This window comes from Mytilus trossulus, chromosome 1, assembly GCF_036588685.1.
Source record: "Mytilus trossulus isolate FHL-02 chromosome 1, PNRI_Mtr1.1.1.hap1, whole genome shotgun sequence".
In the NCBI taxonomy this organism is placed as follows: domain Eukaryota; kingdom Metazoa; phylum Mollusca; class Bivalvia; order Mytilida; family Mytilidae; genus Mytilus; species Mytilus trossulus.
In genome coordinates this window covers 101,739,603-101,762,956 of record NC_086373.1, presented here as the reverse complement: position 1 = coordinate 101,762,956, position 23,354 = coordinate 101,739,603, and the positions used below count along the sequence as shown (strand labels likewise).

The window sequence follows — 23,354 nt, the reverse complement described above, 5'->3', positions numbered from 1 at the left end:
CCTGGATAGTAATTTCTATTTCTTTGACAATTACATCTGGTCTGATCAGGTGAACCCAACTGAGTAATATCTCAGGAAATGAATAATCATAAAAGTCAGTGAAGAGTCAAAAAGAAGATTAGTGAAACCTAGATTTGCTAGATTACTGACCTACTAACATTCCTATATAAGTTTTATTGATCATTGAGCAATACAGAAAGGTTATCTGATATGGTGCATAAATAGTTTGTAAAATATCAAAATGTCAAAGGTAATTGGTTTTGGTTATCAATCCCTATAATTAATGAAACATAAACTTAGGTCTCCATTATCAGGCCCATGTCTTATCAAATTATAAACTTAATGAAAGTATCATTATTCATAAATATATTAATTTTGTTCTTTTAAGACAAATTGCTGAGAAAAATACTTTAAGGCCACATTCCAAAGAATCAGCATGAATATTATTTCATTCCCTGTATTTTGAAAAATCAATCAAGTAATGAATATGAAGAAATAAATGATTGGACATAAATGGATATAGGAAAAGTAATAAAAAAATACTCACAATTCAATCTGGAGACAAAGATTTCACAAGACAACAAACACAAAGTTAATCATTTATTCATTATTGAAAAATCTAAATTAACGTTAATAACAATAACAATAATTCTGTTGTCAGAAAAAAAATCACATACCTGACTAAAATTTTAACAATACACCATCTTAATAGTGCTAAAGTCATGATTAAATGTAAAACCATATATATAAAACCCAACTAACCCAAGACTAGACAAAAACATGTTATAAAAAATATTTTTTTGGGCACTCAACTTTAATATAATATGCGGGATAACCATGTAAAAGTTTTCAAGAGTGGAGCTAATCAAATTACTATTATTACTGTTGAAAAATATTATGTACTTTAAATCTTTTGCAAAATCTTAAATACACGCATATATTATATCTTTTGCTAAAAAAAATTTGCTTATAAAACTGATTATAATTGTTTTAACATTATTGGTCCAATCCTAATCCCAAACTTTAACAAATTGTCAAGCTGCCACAGAAAACAGCATGCTTAAGTCTTGCCTCTGAGATTTGTTTGAGGCAGGACAAAACAAAAACTGAACAAAAGCGGTTGTTATCAAAATATAATCTATAAAACTGCTGAACACCAATACCCTTTACACAACCTATCATTCGAAGTAACTTCTTTCCAAAAGCAGAAATAGTTCCCTTAAATAGAAAAAAAAAAGATGATCATATTTGGTAAATGTAATAAGCTTCCAATCTATAAAGTTAGTTTTTCTTTAAATGCTTAAATATTGATTTACTAGTTGTTTTTTTAATATTGCACAACTAAAAATATATTAAAGAGCACCAATAAAATTACTGCGGTGAATGGAAATAACGATGGAAAACTGCATAAATTCTGCATTTTTCATTGTTTTCATGAAAATAATTACCAAATATTCATTAAAAAGTGTAAATTTTTTATCTACTGAAAATAAATGTTTTGACTAACATGAAATATTTTGAGCAAAAGCAGACGACTTTATTAGTCATTGCAAGTAGCAAATTTCTGAAATTCTTGATTTCTAGATAACAATTATGGCACAAAATTGATAAACAAGAATAAATATAGAAAAAAACCACATATACAGGAATAAGCAATACCCATTTGTGAAAGTTTATATAAAATGCTGCCTTTTTGTTTAAGTGCATTTGTACTTGTTCAACAAATTCAATAACAAACTCCTCCAAAACCAGGATAACAGATTTATTTGTTTTTCATCTGTTCAATCATATTTAAATAGTATGTGATTGACTTCACTACAAATACTTTTCAATGGATAAAGCAATTAAAATGCTTTCTTGGAAACACAGTTTTGTATATATAATTGTGAATACATGTTTCCAGGGCAGGAAAATTAATATTATATCGAATGTTTTCATCTAATGAATTCTGTGACTAGCATCTATATATAAATTTTCAAAATATATAAAATATAAATATATGAAATATTAAATCTACATGAATAGATTGATTTGTAAAAATAAAATATATACTGCACAAATATCTTAAATCACTATAAATAACAATTTTCAATATGATTATCAAAACATTTTTCGATTATAAAAATAAGATATGTTTGATTGTAAACAGATTCCTACTGCATAGCTTTAGTTAAAACTCTAGTCCAACTATTAAACATCACAATACTGAGGTTTTCCTGAGTGTTCCCACTGGAATTTCCATAATCCATGGAACTCGTGCTCTGTTACATATACCGTGCTGGTTCCTGGTTGGAAATGAACATTACTTGGCTTAGAGAAAGGACATTTGATTCTTGTATGAGGGCTTCCACCATCTGGACCGAATACTTCTAGATGGCTTGAGCCCCAGTGGGCTACAATTAAGTTACCTGCTGCATCAAAGTCCATGCCATCAGGGCCACCTTCTAAATCTCCTTCAAAAAGACAGAACATTTATACTATATTTAAATTTTGATCAAATTACACATTTTTTAGCTATACAGTAATTAATTTTTGTCATTGCAATTAACAATAAACTGAATAGACAAAATCGGCATCAGGAATGGAAAGAGCTAAAACAATGAAAAAAGTAAATTTTGATTAAATCTCTGTGTTTTTTTTCTTTTTGGCTTTTTGGTCAGGTTGTTCTCTTTAACATATCATCTTTATCAAATGTATTGCTTTTGAAAAGATGTCACCTTAAACAGTAACATATGTAAATTGTCTTCTTTTTTTTTGTTCTTGTAATAATCATACCTAATGTTAGCTACCATTTAAATAAGCCTTTTGTCAGCTGAGTAATAAAATAAATTCTGTAACAATTTACCCTGAATAACAAATAACCAATATCACAGAAAACCTTATAAATCTTTATGTTTCCCTACCTGGTAACTTTCCCCATAATGTCTTCTGTCCTACTTGACCGGGACCCAGGATATCATATGCCCACAGTGATTTGGTAAATGTCTCCGCTACTATCACCTTCCATGGTTTTCCATCGGGTTTATGTTGTACAGCTATACCATTAGAGAACTTGTACCCTGTATCGACCTTAATCACTTCTTTCTTATTAGTCACACAATAGACTGATCCAAACCGATCCTATAGTAAACAATATTACAAATACATTTAACAATTTGTGAACTGTAACAATACTGATCTATATACCACTGCATCAAGTGTCATTCAATATTTCTTCTCTAAAGACAGATAAATTTCAATTTTTGAAACACAATGCTTGCTCTGGGTCATTTTGGTCTTTTGTGAATAGTTTTCTAATTGGCAATCATACCACATCTTCTTTTTTATATTAGCAGTTTCACTATTTAAAACTGCTGATACTATTTATAGATAAGTCAAATACAGATAAGATGCTTTTCAGCAAATATAAATCCAGCATTTGTGAATAAAGATCATATGAAATGATTAGATGAGTTGTTTATGTTTATAAATCAGTGCCCTTCTGTTGTTTTCTGGTCTTTGTTGGGTTATTGTCTCTATAAAACATTCCCTATTACCATTCTCAATTCTATTTCTTTATCTATTTTTTTAAAATACTGTGGATTCATTTTTTTTCGTGGGTACCAATTTTCGTGGATTAAGAAACACTTGCATATTCGTGGATATTTGATTTCGTGGTTTTGCTGAAGTCTGCATACAAACCTATAGAAATATTATCATTCGTTGAATACTTAATTTCGTGGTTTGACTGTGCCCACGAAATCCACGAAATTTGGTATCCAAAGAATAATAATGAATCCACAGTATATAAGATTATCTAGCTCTTTACTTTATCATCGTGCTCTCTGCATGGATTTGTAATAAAGTATATTATAATGTTGTGCTCTAATTTTGGGAAATAGTAAAATTATGTATTAAAGGTTTTTTCCTTTGTCCCCTTTTTTATATAATAAACATGATAAAAATATTGTACTTTTAATCTACTGAATTCAAGTGTATTCAAACTGTAAATCTTGTTTATTTGAAAAATACAAGTAAATTTTACCTCAGTGGATCTTCTAAAAGGGTGTGGAGATATCTCCCCTGCTGGTGCTGTTACCCATAAATTACCATCATAATCAAAACTACAGTCATTACAACCCTGCATAACATTTCCATCTCTGTCTGCTGTACAAAACTGGAAGACAGGAAATATCATTTATTTACTCATGTATTGTTATAATTAGCCTTTAAGTTTTAAGAAAATATCAGGGCAAACATATTTTACCTTCTAGATTTTAACAATGTTCACAGCAGTTTAGGTGTGCCACATGTGGAGCAAGATCTGCTTACACTTACGGAGCACCTTAAATCACCCCCAGTTTTTGTTGGGGTTCATGTTGCTTAGTCTTTAGTATTACTTCTATACTATTATTTGTCTGTTTGTCTTTTTATTTTAAGCCATGCATGCATGATGGCATTGTCAGTTTATTTTCCATCTATGAGTTTGACTGTCCCTCTGGTATCTTTCCTCCCTTTTTAAGATTCAATATCGCAAAAAATTATCTGCATTGAATAATCTAGTCTGCACAATTCAAATGGAAAATAGACTTTGTACCTGTTTAAACTGACCAGATTGGTCCATGGTTAGAATCCCCAACCTCATGTCAGCAATCCATATAACATTATCTTTATCACACTGACAACCAGCTGGTATTCCACCATTACCATCAACTACCGGTTCACAGATGACTGTTGCCTGAAAAAAAAATGATTTAAATAACTATGATAACATTGTGCTTATAATGACGAAAGGTGTGTTTACATGGTATGATTTTCTATTCGATAAAACTTTGCCCAGAGAAATTGTACTGCTTTCTGTTCACACAATATGATTTTCAATCATGTCAATTAGATTAACCAAACAACATCCAAAGTCAGTGTTCAAAGGGTCAATTTTAGTCAAAATCATGACGTCATTTACCAGATCATGCAGATAGAGGGGGTCGCCTGTATCCCTGCACTACTTACGTTCATCAGGCGTCTTAGTGATTGTCATCGTGCAGGATAAACTAGGAATAATGGTTGTTCTGTAGGTACTGAATGTCAATTCCCTAATGACAGCAATGCTGATTGTCAATTATGAGAATTCAATTTGCAGAATAATTCATACAATATAGAATTATAGTTTTCCAACCACTCGCTCAACATAGGAATGGAAGTGACGACGCCCCTAAACGCACAAACGACGTTCACTAAAACCAGAGTTTTTGACAGAAATGAATCGAACTCGAAAGTTGTCTATTAGGGCGTCATACTAGTTGAGTATTACGAATCTGAGTGTTACCATGTTGGCATATCGGGTTGACCCCTAAAAAAATCATTACACCATTTATCTGGGGGTTTTCAGGTACATGTTTCAATGATAACCCTTCTACAACATACTTTACAAGTTGAAAGATCAACTTTTAGAATCTGTCCTGCAAACGCACCATCTTTTTCAACCTCAGGAGCAACCATGTAAAAATTTCCATTCTTATCAAACACTGGACCTTCCGACCCTAATAATTTGTCAGCAATCTTTGTAAATTCGGGTTGTGAAATTTTAGGGGCACCTGTGTCGGCCATGGTCAAAGTAACTTTGCTTGTCGTAAATTAGACAATATGTAAACAAAGTAGTTTTGATTTACTTCAATAAATAAATTATGTTCAAATTGGTATAAGAATCTGAAGAAAACAAAGATTATTTTACAATCTAGTTGCCTTGTATCTTGCTATCGAATAATATTACGACAAGCCGTAAAAATAGGAAGTAAAAATATGGCGGCCGTTGGGGCTCGCCAGGGCATACGGTCACACAAAACAGGGCGTTTTAAATGTATGTAAATCTTTCATGAAATCCTATCTACATTACATATTTCAATTATATCCTTAACTTTGTAACTATGTATTTTTTCTTTCATTTCAGCTCGAAATGACAGTGGCGATGAAGTTTTTCGATTGGACTTTACCAAAGGTTTGTTATTTATGAAATGTCAACTTTATAATTACAACAAAAACAACTTGCTATGGGGAAACAAATACTCTCACAGTTGAAAAATTTTGCACAACTACTGTCATTTTATAAGATTTGATTTACTGTGTATTTGAATTGTGCAGATCTGCCTGTCAGACCTGTCTACATACATGACATAGCAGGCCTATAATTTACAATTTACAGTATCCATGACCTACCATTTGGTGCATTTTCCCCTGGAAAAATTGACATATAAAAGCAAATATCTTTACCCCACATGTCATTTGACAAAGTTTCCCCAAAATGACCGCAGGTAAACTTTGGCAGTGCATTCATTAATGAAATTCGGAAGCTTGTGTAGACTTTGATACACGTTATCGCTAAACCGGGCTGACCTGAGAATCTTTCCCGCTTGAAGTATTAAAATAATACAACAATCACTTTTCCTTTGTGGTGTCACATATTATGTATTGTACATGATGTCAGAATTTTACGGGAACCTGTCTGATCTCCGGTATTGTGTAATGGTAGACAAATATAAAGAGTGGTCTTAATAGGGGATTCTGACCCCGGATCCTGCTAACTTTTTTTGTTAGATTCCCGTATTACGCTTACACTATGTACGTAAGTAATTCTCATTTTTTTGTTATTTCTTGTGTCCCGCTACTTCATTCCGGTTTTCACAGTGCTCACAATAGTAAAAATTGGCAATCCTTCGTCACACTTAGACCCCATTGAGACCCATAAATAGCGATAAGGTGTATTGTAATAGACTTAAGACATAGTACATATATACATGCAAGTCTTATCATGCTCATGATTCATAAAAAATCATATGTTATACCATTCCATAGCTACAATGTTTTTAAGACGATTGCAGTTCACATCTGGTATCAACTCTTGCATTTTACTGTATTTTCTGGAAAAAAAAACTCACAGGTCATTGTTTAATTTTGAATAATTAGGTACAATGTAATGGTCTTGTGTTATCTAAATGCCAATAAATACACTGTTTTGTACCTTGAATGCCTATTATTTCAGTGTCATCAGCAATGGGTCAATTGATATTGCTCGTCATTATTTATTTTATTTTCTGTTAGCCAGGAGTTTTGTATAGGAAGATATACAAAAAAGAAGATTTGGTATGATTGCAAATAACACAAATCCTACCAAAAGAAAAAATGACTCAGAAAATAACTAAATGTAGGTCACTATACAGCCTTCAACAATGACCAAAGCCAATTCTGCATAGTCAGCTTCTAAAGGCCCAAAAATCACAAATAAAACAATTCAATTGAGAAAACTATTGCCTGTTACAGCCTAATTTATGATAAAGTTTTCTACAGGTACAACCAAACTTCAAAACCAAATCTAGGTAATCCCTGACTGAATTATACAAAATATATTTACCAGTGATACATAGGTTACATTCATTTAAATCCAAAATGTCGCTACAGACATAGGCATCATGGGCATAGCAAATAAGTTGTGTTATATAAACACCTTAAGATGGTATATCATCATGATCTTATATATCAATTCGATAAAATATAACAACCCTTCTTTACTCAAGTCTTCGGCACAAATTTTCTATGATGTTTTTCAATTATTTGTCCCAGGAGACTTAACTTTTCAGAATCATTCCTCTAACATTTGTAACTATTAATGACTCAGTACTTAGTTAGTTCAAATCATGTTTTAATTAAGTTTGTTCTAAAGTCTCCTCAAAGAAAATAACATAAATTTCACTAGATATGTTAAAATTTGAACAGAAGTAAACAAATTCAGAAAATAAAATAATTTTAATCATTTTGTTACTTTGATGTACAGTTCAGAATATATTTAAATTGGTTGGTTTTCTTTTTTTTTTTTGCATATATGTGGATTAATTTATTTTCGTGGGTATCAATTTTGGTGGATTGCTGAAAACTTGCATTTTCATGGGTATTTGATTTCATGGTTTTGCCAATCTTTGTATATAAAAGCCTATTGAAAATATGTTATTTGCTTAACATTTGAATTTGTGGTTCATCTATACCCATGTAACCCACGAAAAATTGGTATCCAATGAATAAAAAAAATGAAGTCACAGTATCCAAGGGAGTTTCCTAAGGTAATTTGCATCAATCAATTTGTTTGTATTAAGGGACTTTGATGTTAGTTCGAACTTCGAACATAAATCAGAAATACAAATTGGAAAATATATACATATACACATGTTTAGCATGTAAAACAATATGTTTCCTAATTAACATACATGTACCAGGTTGACAATACAATTTGAACTATTGACACTAGAAAACATCACTTACTAGATATCTAAACTCATTACATGAAAAAGTCAAAATCTGAAATAGATAACACATTTATTTTTGTTTTTTAATGCAACTTACAGCGTTATTGGCAAGTTATTACTTTCGGTTTAAGCCAATTGCCATGAAGCTAGCAATCCTGGTCAATTAAGATTGGAGTTGAAGTCACAACCTCAGTGTTGAAATGCTATTGATACAGAAGATGAACTACTTATAAAAAAGAAGATGTGGTATGATTGCCAATGTGACAACTCTCCACAAGAGACCAACAGACACAAAAATTAACAACTATAGGTCACTGTACAGCCTTTAACAAGGAGCAAAGCCCATACCCTATAGTCAACTAAGAAAGGCCCTGAAATTAAAATGTAAAACAATTCTAAAGAAAAAACTAATGGCCTTATTTATGAACAAAAAATTAACAAAAAACAAATATGTAACACATAAACAAACCGACAACCACTGAATTACAGGCTCTGAACTTGGGACAGGCACATACATACAGAATGTGGCGGGGTTAAACATATTAGTCCACTTGGCCTCGAAGGCCCTTGGAAGATTATTGATCATTCAAATTAAGTCTGTAAATTAAAACACTGAACAATTGTAGACTTCCAAGGACAAATTTATTTTGATTTCAAATGTACCCTAGCTATGATTCTGCATCTAATTTACCCAAGAATTACAAATGTACAAATGTAGTGTTTTTTATTCCTATATATGTAGACTGATGACATTAATAATCTACATGTCATGCTTGTGATTGTGTTTCAAAAACCTGCAAATAACTTGAAGAAAGCATTTGTTTATTCTATTAATGAGTATTGGTAGTTGAATAAATCTTATTTTATTTTAGGCCCAACAGATAATTTGAAGGAAATACTAGTGAATACTATTGCACAAATACAGACTTCTAAATCAAGAAAACTGGGTTACTTAAATGCTTTTGTAAAGTTCCTACAGAAATATAAGCAGGAGAAAATTACTGGATTTTCAAAGAGAGATATTTTAAGCTGGTAAGTATTTAGCTGTACATGGTAACCATATGGTATCATCATTAACCAAATGTTAAGAAGCAGTTTTCTTTAGTTTTTATCAACCATATATATATGATAATAAATTGATATTTGATAAAATATTTTCAATAAACAAATTAAAATAATACAGAGAATATTTTTCCAAATTTACACCACATTGCGAACTCCTGTTTTTAAAAGAACTGACTGATTGGTGCAAACAAATGCAGCGGGTTTAAACATTTAAACAGGCACCAACCTTAACCTGAAACGATAGTGAAACATCACAACATAGAAAGACACACAAAAATATCAATTGAAATGGCTGAACTCTATCAAATGACATATAAACAAAAACAAGCAAACATACAAAGAACAAATAAATATGATCTATGACACAATGTAAATTTATACAAATGAATTAACTTCTAAGAGATTAAACTTATATTAAAATTCTGTACTACACCTATCTTTATTTTTGGTCTGCCTCAGAATTAATTTTTCATTGGTATCTTGTATATATTGATACTGATAACATTCCTAAGTTATGTCTCGATGATATGAAACAGAGATTTGTAGTAATTCTGAGACCTCAGTTATTTTGTTTAAACTGAATGGAGAAAGTAAATTTACTATTGTTTTAATAGTTTCTGATTAAGGTATTTTTGTCTTGAATCCATGGCTTTTGATTGATAATTCTTGATGATGATATTTCAGTTTGAGAATAAGTTTGTTTCATGAAGCAAAAGAAGTTAGAGCAGCCACCTTAAGAGTTTTACGGTACTTTATACAAGATGGTGAAGCTATAGACTTGGTGTATGCATTACAGATAGATTATTTGATTGTCAGGTATGTTAATCATGATTTATTAATGAACAAAGAGATATAGGGTATACATTGATGCCACATTAACCAAACAGCACAATAAAAAATGAGACATCTAAACATTTATCATTTTAACATGAAGATTTCAACAATAGTAAAACTAAAACGTTTAGGAAAGATGTGAATGACATGTACATGTACATAGATTATCTAAAGTCAGCAATCAATGCCAAACTCACTAAACAACTGGAACTTGGATGTATGGCCATGTAGCAGGGTCAAACAACTTTTGTAATAAAATTGAGAATGGAAATGGGGAATGTGTCAAAGAGACAACAACCCGACCAAAATAAAAAACAACAGCAGAAGGTCACCAACAGGTCTTCAATGTAGCGAGAAATTCCCGCACCCGGAGGCGTCCTTCAGCTGGCCCCTAAACAAATATATACTAGTTCAGTGATAATGAACGCCATACTAATTTCCAAATTGTACACAAGAAACTTATATAAAAATAATACAAGACTAACAAAGGCCAGAGGCTCCTGACTTGGGACAGGCGCAAAAATGCACTGATTCCACCTCTTTCTCCTGAATGTATGAACTTATAATTCATTTGTTATATATGCAGACAAGGTGGACTAGTTTATTCTGGTATATTAAAATTATTAAAACAAGGCAAAAGACAAAAATTGTTGGGCATTTGTAGCTTATATGTCATTGTATGTCTTATCTTTCCATCTTGGGATACCACTGCTTTTAGACTTAGTATTGAGGATACATTAGCCAAGAAAGGGTGTTTCAAAGACAATTAAGAAGATTCATTTTAGTTAAACTATAAAGTTTTAATTTCATCATTGTCTAACATGCATGAATTTATTCAAATTTATGTAATTTATGCTTTACATACAAGTTAATTATGCTATAACTCATTACTGTTAATGTGATTTTCAGATCAGTGGATGTTTGTCTTGACAATGAGGTAGAAAGAATACATGCCATTAAATTGATCAGAAAGATAGCACATGTAGCACCTCACAAACTATCTTCCTCTCTAGTGTATCCATTGGTTGCTATTGGTAATGATGGCAACCATGAAAGAGACAGAATGGTCAGAATATCATTAGCTACGATATGTGAAATAGGTAAATACAATATGTATATAATATAGTGATTGTTCCGTATATTTTGTGCTTTGACAGCCAGCATGGACACAATAGAAATCTGATACATTTGAGGGCTACTGAAAAGGACTGTAATAAAAAAGTTATTTCTTCTTAAAACTGTACTGTGATTCACACTTATGTTATATAGATCTAAATCTTGCACTTGACAATGAAAGATAGCAAAATTACAGTTTTTACAGAATTTCAGAGAAAAAAATTAATATAATATAACATGTATAATGTCTGTCAGTCCCATTTTCGTTTCTGCCTCTAACTTTAGTTTCCGTCATCCAAATTTTATGACACTCATACATATTGCTTAAAGCCAATACTAGCTTACAGAGTTCAAATTGCAACAGTGAGTCACTTATAGTTTCTAAGTTATGCCTCTTTTAACTTTCCTCTGACACATTCTTCTATTTCTAGGCTCTAATAAGAAATAAAATTTCATATTTAGCTCAAGATGAGTTGACAAAAATTACATTGTCAAACTTATACCAGTATTAATTATCACACTTCATGTTTAAATCTCATAAAGTTGTTAGTATTCTGTCTATGTGGATATAATTAGTGGAAGAAGACGTCAAGTCTTCTGAAGACTTAAGGGGCTGACCATTGGCATTGAGTCTCTGTATGCCGCATTCATTTCGTGTATTACAATTTCAAATTCCTGACACCGATTTTTACAAATGATTAGGCATCTGTATCATTTAATTTGTAAATTATGATTGTAAAACAATCACTATCGTAAATATACCCCTTTTATTTATGTTAATTATTAGATTTCATCTCATCCACATGAACGTTATTTGTTTACTTGTAACAGAATGTTGTAACTGTAGATATTTGTATTACGCATGCGTGAATATGGTATCGGGACAACTCGCCCTATTTACAAGTTCGCCCTTGAAGTTACAAATTTGCAATCCTGCGGACAAGAAGATTTTGTTTTTATATAAATAAAAAGGATATATAAAGTGTTGTCTTTATTCATGGTTTTCCTTTGTTATGTAAATTAACATAACGTAACATACATGTGAACCTCCCGACAGGAGTACAAAACTCCCGTTTTCAGGGGTCTCCTCCCGTCCTCCCGTTTAGGAGAAAAAACTCCCGTGTATGAAATATTTCATGAATGAAAATTTTCAGACGCCATATTTGATCATTTCTTACTACTGTACGGGTGTTATTGACACCTGTGTTAAATTTTACCTGAACATCAAAGAAGATGTATAATTATATGGCTTCACTTGACAGCTTGGGTGTCAAACATACTGGTAATCAACGATGTTTACCTCCGGCTAACTGCCGTTGTGTTATCAAAACGATGTGTATTGGGAATATTGAAATACTTTTTTGTTACTTCCCTTTGTTTTATCCTGTTTTCAGTTATTTTGCTTTTAAAAATGTAAATTGTAAAAAGACTATAAATGATTAATATTTTAATCAAATAATCATAAAATGATGTTGATTAAAAGAATTTAAATGATTTTGGACAAATAAAAAAAAAAAAAATTATAAATAATTTTAGCAATCTAGACCTCCTTTCAAGGATTAAATTGAAGTTTATATGATAAATTTGTTTACAACTGATTAGAAATCAACATTCAATATGTGCAACTAGACTAATAAAAGGTGTAGTAGTTAGATTAATTTCTAGTAAAATCTTGAAATTTAAATTTGTAAATGTTAGTATATATTAGATTTTATTGTCTAAGCTAAGAAATAGCAAGACATTTTACACTGTTTATAATTCTTTTTAAGCTTTCTACAAATGTGACTTTCATAATGCTAAAATCCATGCAGTACTAGCTAGTGTTAGTGTATGTTATTTTTTTAATTAATTTACGATGTTGCAAATATACATATCATGTGGAGCTTATTTCTTTCTTATTTGTCTAAACATTTACAAATGATAAGGAGATGGAGACATGAACAAAAATATATACAGATAAGATATATAAATATAATGATTCATTTGCAAGCAGTGAACAATCATTTGTCAAAAACAAAACAAAACAAGAAACAGATTCTTCTTATTATTTTATTTTATTCAAATAGAGAGGCAATAAGGGAACTATAAATATTACAATTTGATGGAAATTTGAAGAAAAAACACAATTTCTACATCATTTGGTTACATTTACGACAAAATTTATGTCGATAAAAAAATATGATGTTTTGACCATTCAGTACTTAATAGATGCATAGTTCTTGGGGAAAAGTTTCATCAAATAATATGAATATAAATGACTTTTTTGTGCTCATTTTTTACAGTGGGTTGTGATGATCTTCCAGTTAGGTTACCCTCATTTGGAGTGTTGTTCCCAACCTGTTAAAGGTCCATCTTTGTGCATAATTCAAAATTGGAAATTTCAACAAGCATCTAATATTCTTAATCTGGAAAATAAACCCTGGTCTGCTAGCTTCATGTATATTTTTTCTACTGATTTATTTATAACTAGAATCATGCAAACAGACTTAAGGAAAAGGCATGTAAGTTCATCATACAAATATGACACTTTTTCTAGACAATCCAGATCTTGCAAAATACGTCGCTAAAAATTGTTACCTTTAAAATTGTTGTTGTGCAGCAAAAACCCATATGGGAACTTTCAAAAGTTGGCGGGTATGTAATAAGTCTTATTATTTTTATGCTCCATTTATGGGCAATATGTTTTCTAGTCTGTTCGTCCGTCCTGCTTCTGGTTATAAAGATTATGGTCGAGGTAGTTTTTGATGAAATTGAAATCCAATCAACTTGAAACTTAGTAAACATTTGTTCCTCTTGATATGATCTTCTTAATTTTACTGCCAAATTAAAAGATTTTACCTAATTTTCATAGTCAACTGAACATAGAAAATGATTGTACGGATGGGAAATCCATGTACTTATGACCTTTTCTTGTTTGAAGAAAAAAAATACATTTTAACAATAATGGAACAAAGCAGCCTGGGTAAGTGAGGCTGCTTTTATGGTAATTCAAGTTACCTTTTATTCACCTTCTTCCACTTCAGAGCTATCAGCTCTTTGATTGTGTCATAAGATTTATCATTGTTATTTCAGCTTTTCTGAACCCTGAGTTATTATCGTTATGTGGAGGTATATCGACAATCATAAGAGCAGCATTAGACTGTCATCAGTATCCCAGGATCAACGAGTCACTTGTATCAACCATTTTATATTTGCTAAATCATCCTAGGACAAGACATCTGATTAAATTCAACACAGATTTAGAGGTAAAATAATAGGAAATTTTTTTCACATCATAGAATTTCTCTTTTTAAAAGATACCACGTACCAATAAAACAATACTATGGACACATTTAGAGATGCTAAATGTTATTTTTCTTTCAAAAAATAAATATGTATAAGGGTAGAAATGCCCTTTACTGTCTCAAACGGTAATTTTTCAGCTACCATTAGTGTCAAAATCTGTTTAAATTTTTAACGTGAGTCATCAAAATATCCTTATTAGATCCTTTGTCAGAGTTCTCAAAAAATTATTGTTACTGTTATTTTTGGAAAAAATTTAAGATGAATCGTCAAAATCAGTCATTTTTTTTATCGATTATAATAAAAGTGTTCATGTTATCATCATGCACCAAAAATTAACATTAATATATAAAAAAGAAGATGTGGTATGATTGCCAATGAGACAACTATCCACAAAAGACCAAAATTACACAAACATTAACAATTATAGGTCACCGTACGGTCTTCAACAATGAGCAAAGCCCATACCGCATACAGTCAGCTATAAAAGGCCCCGATAAGACAATGTAAAACAATTCACAGGAGAAAACTAACAGCCTTATTTATGTAAAAAAATGAACGAAAAACAAATATGTAACACATAAACAAACGACAACCACTGAATTACAGGCTCCTGACTTGGGACAGGCACATACATAAATAATGTGGCGGGGTTAAATTAACATCATTTGTCAAGAAATTTTACTGCAATTATCCCTTTAGTATCTGTAGCTTTAATGTAAGTTTTGAGAGTTTCAAATTAACATCTTAAGCTGTTGTTGTTTGTACCTCATTAGTTCATTTATGTTTTATTGTTTATATTATGTCTACAATTCCATTGTTTATAAGGTTGTTTTACGTATCTTTCCAGCAATTGTTAGCACCATTCACTGACTGTCATTATAGATTTAGTGCAGACTCAAGTGATGGATCTACTGGGTAAGTTAATATTACATTGTTATTAATTATTCTCAGTCGGCATATTTTGTCTTAAAATTCAAAACTTTCAAATACAGCAGTATTTAAAGAAAAAATAACAAATTGACAGGAAATTTAATTTTTTCAATAAAGGATAATGGATTTAGCATATATGATGTCATTATGACACTGTTATTATGTTTTTTCTGAATCAGTAAAAACACCAACAGTTTATTTGATAATTAGGTCATTCTTTGAAACCCCTACCCCCTTAGCTCTGCCTAATATCATGGTTTTTTTGTTTTTTTGTAGAGAAGATAAAGAACATAGATTTGCCTCCAGTAAGATGGCTGTTATAGCTATAATGAAATCATGGCCAGGTTAGTAATAATCTTTTAAGACATAAGAGTGCACATGTTTACAACTTTATTTCAGAAAGTTACTTATACAGCATTTGTAATTAAAAAACTGTAAAACAAATTAAACAATGGTCTGAGCATTGAAAAAAGACAATGAAGGGTCGATTCATACATATGACAACTTCACATTTAACAGGCTATTATATGAACTTGGAATTATTTTTAATTATGGAATATGTATTATTTCTTGTGTTAGAAATTTTTAATGAATTCCATGTTTATTCTGTATCATAATGTTTTGTGCCGCACACAACACTTTCTATTACAAAAACAATAGCACACTTTCAATAGAATGTATTGTGCCGCGCACAACACTATCTATACAAAGTACACTGTGGGGAAAGTGTTATGCTCCGCTCAAAACATAATAATACAAAATAAACATGGAATTTATAAAAAAATTCCAACACAAGAAATTATGTTAATTCCATAATTAAAAATAATTCCAAGTTCAAATAAAAGCCTGTTATTTATGAAATATAAGTTATATATTATTTACCAAAGAAATAGTTTTCAATTGATGTGCTTATTCCCTTTATTGTTTTGAAATGTTGCCTTAACAATTCTTAAACCATGCAAGGTTCACCATCTACAGCTATATATTTGCATCATTATATCACTATTTAAACAACAAGTACCCTCTTCTTTGTGAAATGGTTGAAAAATTAGCATTTAGCTGTTTGGATCAGAAATAACATTAAATACTGAAAATTTCACTTTTATACAAAACTATGAAAGTTCAGAAGTTTTGAATAATTTTTGCAAAGATGTGGGTGTGGGAATTTTTCGTTACATTGAAGACCTGTTGGTGACCTTCTGTTGTTGTTTTTTCTAAGGTCGGGTTGTTGTCTCTTTGACACATTCCCCATTTCCATTCTCAATTTTATGTATGCCTAATTGCTTTAATGGATGAAAATCAACCAAATTGGAGTATATTTTTCCATATAGACCACACGTTTGTAAAACAATATGTTCAGCTGAGGCAAAAATATTAAATAACAATTAATACTTTATGTTTCTCTGTCAAATTTTATGGTGTAAGTAGTGTCGCTGTTCTTATTGTGAATTCAGATTCAGATTGTCAATGATTAAACATGCATTTATATTATAGGGATACTGAGATTTTGTCGACCTGATGGGAGTGGTTTACAATCTATTGTTGGAATTTTATATCTTCCCTTTCCTGAAATTAGGGTTTGTATTTGCTTATCTACATATAACAAATTGTATTCATTTTGACTGAAAATGCCATTGTATTATGAAATAGATTAACAGTTGATTAAGACTTTTCAGTTTTTTACAATTTTTACACTTTATTCCACACCTCACTTGTGGTCATGTAAGAATTATTGCTTTTATTATCAGTCAGTGGTAACTATTAAAATGTTATCTTACTGCTTTTGATAACTTAGTACATTCTTAAATATGGCATTATTAGTAATTGTTTTACTTGTACCTGTATTTTTTATGTCTATAATATAAATAACATGAATCTATGAGATGTTGAATGATCTGTTATATTAATGAACAGTAAGAGTTTTGTTGGGTTTTTTTTTATTATAAATCAGAAAAAATGTGATATCATTCTTGAATTAAGGCATTACTATGTACTATTTTTTTACAGCAAGGAATATTGGATATTTTATATGATCTATTTCGTCTACAAGTACCAGAATTTACAGAAGATTTCTCGGAGGCACTTCTCAGTGTTGGTATGTAACTTTGATATTTTCTCTCATTATTAGTTTGATATTTAGATATTTACCTGAATTTCTAAACATTACAACCTCTTTATAAGAATTAAATCAAATTCATTGTTGAAGGCTGAACAGTGACCTATAGTTGTTAATTTCTGTGTCATCTGGTCTCTTGTAGAGAGTCGTCTTTTTAGAAATCATACCATATTTTTTATATTTTATTTTATATTTTATGCTTGCAGAGTTGCTAAGTACTGTTAGAATTTGCCTTTATTTGGAACACTCAGAGCAAACAGTCTAAAAATTGAGGACCATATTTTTTCTTTTCTTTGAAGTTTCTAATGCTATTATGTAATGAATATATATAAAAAAATGTATATTTGTTTTGCTAGATCCATCAGTGATGAAGTATACATGGAGGCTTACAGAAGGATTTGTTGCAGAGGAAGGAAAGTCTTCACTGCCTCATATGGCTAAAATAAGGTAATGGTCTTGAAGATGATGAAAGTTTATAGCTGATTAGACAAAATTTATAAAGCAGTATCTTAAAAATATATAGTCAAGAGGTATTTCAATGATGACAGATTTCTGGTTGAGCTATTTTTAACTGCTGTTATATTCTGTTAAATTTATGCAAACTGACAACAGTCTGGTAAGGGCTATTCCATTTAAACATAGATCAACCCCCAGGAAGGCATTTTGAAACCACTTCTAGTGGTGGGTGCCCTTTTCAAAGTTTTGATGAGGACAATCCTTCAAAATTTGTAAAAATGCTTCTCTGGGTGGCTGCCCTATTGTCATAGTGCCTTCCTGGGGGTTGATGTATGTTTAAATGGAATAGCCCTAACAAAGGAATGATAATTTGTACTGCATCATATATACACCATATTTCAAAATCACATGAATGTATGTAATAAATGTTAACATTTGTGTTTATTTTTCAGACCTAATTTGGTAGAAAACCATATAGCATTGATATTATTTGCCTGGATTGGAGCTGGCATCCTAGAGGTTAGTTTGCTGAAATCTTTGTAGAAATAATGTTACTTTTACATATTTATTATAAACTATTATAAAGACATGGAAATATTTGGAAAAAATGTTGAAATGATACACAAGTAATCGACCAAGACATGCTTGGAAAAAGAACAAATCTTTTATACAAGTTTACATTAGTTGAATGATTTCCATGCTCCTTTCTAAACACTCATATGATTTCATAATGCTTTTTTTTAATTCAGGGTCCCCAAAGTTAATTTTGAGCTTTGACAAGTCTTTACCAAATTCTGTTGAGAGATTATTTAATATAGAAAACAGTTTAAATGATTGCTATGACTTGATAAATTAATTATCTATTCTAGGCTTTAGTAGAAGTTATCATCAGCAGTAGTACAAAGTTGTCTATAAGGGCAACAATATTGTTAGGAGAGCTGTTACATTTGGTAAGTATTTATACATAAAAGTCTTCAGATGCACATGTAGTTATTCCAAGAATATGGTCTGCGTGTTCTTGCATTGTGTCAATTCAGTTAAAATTCAGTAAGTTAATATTTGAAAAAGAAATTGTTAAAAACCACATTTTTCAACTGAATGCATGAATTAAGTATAGGCCATTTTGCTTTGAAGTAAGACACCAGCCATCAACTGACAACAAAAGAACATAAGATATAAATTACGCAGCTAAGCATAAGAATTTATTAAAATCTTAGTAAGAGAAGAATTAATACCTTACTTTACCATCTCTTCTTTCAAATAACATCCCACTGTAGATTAGGCATATTAAATTCCTGATAAGAATCGATAAAATGATTACATTTACTTGTTTTGTATATCTTTATAAAGTTTTGTTTTTTTTATTTTCAGGCAAGTACATTATTACCCCATGAATGTAGCTACCATAACCATTGCCTACCCTCTCTGTTGTCAATAGCTTCATCAATGGATGTACAGGCTGACCAAAGAAAGTAAGTCTGCACACAGCATTGACCCAATTCTTTTTTAAATTGTATTTCAACAGTGATTATTTATGTCAGTCAGAATACTCTAATTTTGTTTCAAATAACTGTCTGCATAGATATCTGTATACATGATACTCTATAGTACAACTTATTTGATGATTTCATTTACAGAGTGGAAAGTGCATTTTTGGATTACATTTTATTCATAAATTACCAAATTCTTAATTGTCAACCGTTCAATTTAACTAAGTCTTAACAAGGCAGAAAAATACCAGATATCAAACAATTTGGAAAGAAAAAAATCAATAGAAAATTCTATGCTATGTATTTTATGGTTAATAGAAATTGAAAAAATGTATTTTCTTCTCACTTGTGTAAAAGAAACTGAATATTAGAAAATAAAACACATAAGTTATAGAGACACTGAGGAATCATAACATAATATTAAAATGACAATAAGTATAAACAACAGTCTACACAACACTACATACAAAACATAAAAACTTAACAAAACGAATCCTGCCAAAACCTTGTGTGACATCAGATGCAGTGGTATTCACAACACATCTTTTGACATTATTCTACGATAATAATTCATACTTTTCAGCCAAGCTCAAAAAGCAGTATATTACCTGGATAGATTTCATTCTCTGAAGAAGAAAGGTGTAGTTCCATGTAGTTTATACCTTGACCAGTTAATTCAGTACAGCAGTGGGAAAAATGCTGGACATAAAAAACAGTTCCACTTACAAAAAGACAAGCTGTATGACTTATATTTGTCAAAGGTAATGAAAGTCCCATTTCTGTTTACCAATGAGGGAACATCAAAGATAATCCTTATTTATTCTTCTTATATATTTGACTTGACCTCCGTTTCATGTTGGTGTATAATTTATTTTTGTTTATGTTCATTTTTCATATATATTGATTTGACTTGACCTCCATGTCATGTTGGTGTATAATATTTTTTTTGTGTATGTTCATTTTTCAAGACCTAATCATAATATATCTGAAAATTATTGATACCATGGTCCACTTATAGATCCATTTGTATCAAGGACAAATTATCTCCAATTTCTTGCACTAGATGTGTACTTCCATTCATTTTTAGACAACAATGTTATAATAAGATATATTTTTCTTTTTTTTAGTTTCCATCAGATGATATAATTACTCAGGCGATGAGAGATTCTATGGTAATTGGCACTAAAAATAATCTCATGTGGAACTGGGATCTTATATCATCTATATTAAAGGTAAGTTCCTGAAAGCTGGTTCAACTGTGTGTTGGTGGTGAATATCATTTCTCTTTACAATGTCAAATAAATGTTAAGAAATTCTTTATGTAAATATATATATGATACTTATTTAAGCATTCGTAAGCTTCTAATGCTTAAAAAAAAAGAAAACAAAGTTATTTGGTCACAAAATAGCCTAAAATCTCAAGTTTCAAACTGAAAAAAGAAAGCAACTATTCGATTGATTTGATTTTTTGTCATAATATATCGACCTAAACATAATACTTGCATGATGTATATGCTTTGTGGCTGCAGCGTTTCATTACAGATGTATAGTAATTTGTTATAATATTTTTTCTTTATAGTGGCCAGAGGATAAGATGAAGAGGGTGGATGATCAGATTCAGTCAAGGTAATTTATAACAACTTATTTTTTTTTCAAAATCATGCATTCTCTCACGAGAAATTTTCTTGCCAACTTCTTTATGATATTGGATTGTATCTTCTAAAATTTGCTTGACACCATATTTACTGCTTTATACATTATAATGACAAGTCATGGTTACTAAAGCATGTATAGTGATACAATGTACAACTGTATAAAAACATAACCTTATTTTGAAAATTTATTTTCTAGGTTTATCAAACGTCTTGTATACTTCTTCAAACCAACAAATCATGTATTTTCAAGACAAGAAATGAAGAATGGAAAATCTAAAAAGATAGCACATGTAGGGTGTCTATTAATAGATTTCCTTATATCATGTGACCAGGTGAGTAGACATTAGATGCTTTTAGAACTGACTGGGGGAAAAAATCATGAAAATTTACAATTCTTTTAATAATGTATTTACTTTGTTAGAAGTCTGGGCTATTCTTTGAAAACACACATGGTATCAATGAAGGCGCTTTGATAATGATGACATCTCATGATGGTTCAATTTTTAAAGTTTTACTTAATTTTCATAATACAAAAAAGTGTTTTACATCCATCAAAAAAGAAAATGAGTATGTAACGGACCATTTCTCAGTTATTTAAATCATTGGAGACTTATTATTTCAGAGTTAATTAAATACTGAAGCAATTTGAAACATATATTAGAATTAAATATAAATGTTTTAATGCATTGGCGTTTACCTTTTCATTAGCTTTAACATTGTAAAACAGATGCAAATATTAGAATGAAACAAATGTATGAACCTTTTAATTACATTAATTATAATTCACTAACATCAGTTATTATGTTGTTACAGGATGAGGCTCAGAAGCAAGTTATAGACTTTCTAAATGATATTGGACAGTGTCTCTCAGAGGTAGGACTTTATCTTAGCAAATACACTTTCATTTCGCTTCCATTGAAGGTCTGAGAATAAGACATAATATAGAAATTGGTTTTAATTAAAAGGAGCAGTAGAATATACTGTATGTAAAACACATAGATGTATCAGATTGAATTAAAAGAGTTATGACATTTGAGTGTCAAAGAAATCAGCAACAAGCATGTCAAATTCATGATTTTTTTATATTTATTACACTTATTTTTAATTATTCAGAGAAAGACTTGTTGCGATGTATATTTATTCTATTAAAGTGAGTTGCTAGACAAAGAGAAAACTTTTAAAATTTTATATTTCCAATAACAGATATCAAGTCAGTATCTAGCTCCAGAATCTGTACTCAGTCCATCAAACATACAGAAGACCTGTAGTCAGTATTATTTTTTAATGGTTGGCAGATTTAGCTGCTCTGTAAAAGGAGATAGATTGTTAGAAAAGACTGGCATTTATCAGTAGTAAGTACTTCTTTTTTTTAGTCTGGGACAAGTTTTAAGTCCTCAATGTTTTAAGCAAACAATAATCTGTAAAATTTAAGCATGCTCCATTTAAAATGACAGCAAATGAGCTAGAATGCCAACAAAATATCATGACTTGCCTGATACAGGACATTTATCATATCTATATACAACAAATTGTTTTGGTCAATGATTCATGAAACATCTATTCATTTTGTCAGATTTTTTTAGGAAGATGTTTAACAGACAATTTATTGTAACTGTTTCACATCCTATGATTTTAATCACATGAAATCTGTGTATATTTCAGTTTAATGGACATTGTCTCATCTGTGAATCAGGACAGTTATGTAAAGTTGACAGTATCCAGCCTTAATTACAGCAGGGATAACAATACAAGACATGTGTTAGCCAAGGCCCTTAGTTCTTCTATTGAGGTAATATCTTAAGCAAACCTCAAGGTTTATCCACCGAAGTCAAAATATAAAAATATGTGGCTTTTACATTATTCAGTGAGTTAATTTAAAGTCAGGCATCTTTCTTTTATTAAGTGAGTTATTATCTTTACCAAATCTCATAGATTGTCTATTGAGTTTGAAGAATGAAAAGTTGTAAGCATTTAGTTTCGACTTTTATAAAGATCATGAAAAATGGTAAATATATGTGTGGTACAAAGTTTAAATGGAAGTGGTTTTTCAAAGAACATTTGAGACTGTCAGACAAGTGTCTGATATTTAATGAAGGTATTGTATTTTGTTAAAACAGCTGATATATAGGATAAACAA

General features: G+C 30.5%; 2 protein-coding genes across 2 annotated transcripts in view; one reads left to right on the top strand and one right to left on the bottom strand.

The window, feature by feature from the left end:
• Positions 1-640: 640 nt before the first annotated feature.
• Positions 641-5,625, bottom strand: LOC134694080 (diisopropyl-fluorophosphatase-like). The gene is made up of 5 exons (XM_063555077.1): positions 5,404-5,625; positions 4,577-4,717; positions 4,025-4,156; positions 2,904-3,120; positions 641-2,453 (listed from the first exon to the last, which is right to left on the bottom strand). Exons 1-5 carry the CDS (start codon positions 5,584-5,586, stop codon positions 2,191-2,193), a joined length of 936 nt encoding a protein of 311 aa, XP_063411147.1. The 5' UTR covers positions 5,587-5,625; the 3' UTR covers positions 641-2,190.
• Positions 5,626-5,745: 120 nt separating this feature from the next.
• LOC134694072 (rapamycin-insensitive companion of mTOR-like) overlaps positions 5,746-23,354 on the top strand; it is a 33,260-nt gene continuing 15,651 nt past the window's right edge. Inside the window, exons 1-21 of the mRNA XM_063555070.1 lie at positions 5,746-5,836; positions 5,927-5,974; positions 9,143-9,302; positions 10,020-10,151; positions 11,079-11,269; positions 14,358-14,530; positions 15,418-15,485; positions 15,777-15,844; positions 16,995-17,077; positions 17,508-17,595; positions 17,973-18,063; positions 18,525-18,591; positions 18,942-19,022; positions 19,444-19,544; positions 20,146-20,323; positions 20,690-20,794; positions 21,142-21,188; positions 21,414-21,549; positions 22,031-22,090; positions 22,421-22,569; positions 22,880-23,006. Coding sequence (XP_063411140.1) covers positions 5,779-5,836; positions 5,927-5,974; positions 9,143-9,302; positions 10,020-10,151; positions 11,079-11,269; positions 14,358-14,530; positions 15,418-15,485; positions 15,777-15,844; positions 16,995-17,077; positions 17,508-17,595; positions 17,973-18,063; positions 18,525-18,591; positions 18,942-19,022; positions 19,444-19,544; positions 20,146-20,323; positions 20,690-20,794; positions 21,142-21,188; positions 21,414-21,549; positions 22,031-22,090; positions 22,421-22,569; positions 22,880-23,006 — 2,211 coding nt within the window. The 5' untranslated portion in view covers positions 5,746-5,778. The remainder of the gene's footprint in view (positions 5,837-5,926; positions 5,975-9,142; positions 9,303-10,019; positions 10,152-11,078; positions 11,270-14,357; positions 14,531-15,417; positions 15,486-15,776; positions 15,845-16,994; positions 17,078-17,507; positions 17,596-17,972; positions 18,064-18,524; positions 18,592-18,941; positions 19,023-19,443; positions 19,545-20,145; positions 20,324-20,689; positions 20,795-21,141; positions 21,189-21,413; positions 21,550-22,030; positions 22,091-22,420; positions 22,570-22,879; positions 23,007-23,354) is intronic.

Excerpts from the sequence above, each read along its gene's own strand:
- LOC134694080 (XM_063555077.1), bottom strand. The coding sequence starts at position 5,586 with ATGGCCGACACAGGTGCCCCTAAAATTTCACAACCCGAATTTACAAAG. Across the intron at positions 4,157-4,576 it reads AATCTGGTCAGTTTAAACAG|TTTTGTACAGCAGACAGAGA; the intron begins GTACAAAGTCTA and ends CCTGTCTTCCAG. Across the intron at positions 3,121-4,024 it reads CTTTTAGAAGATCCACTGAG|GATCGGTTTGGATCAGTCTA; the intron begins GTAAAATTTACT and ends TGTTTACTATAG.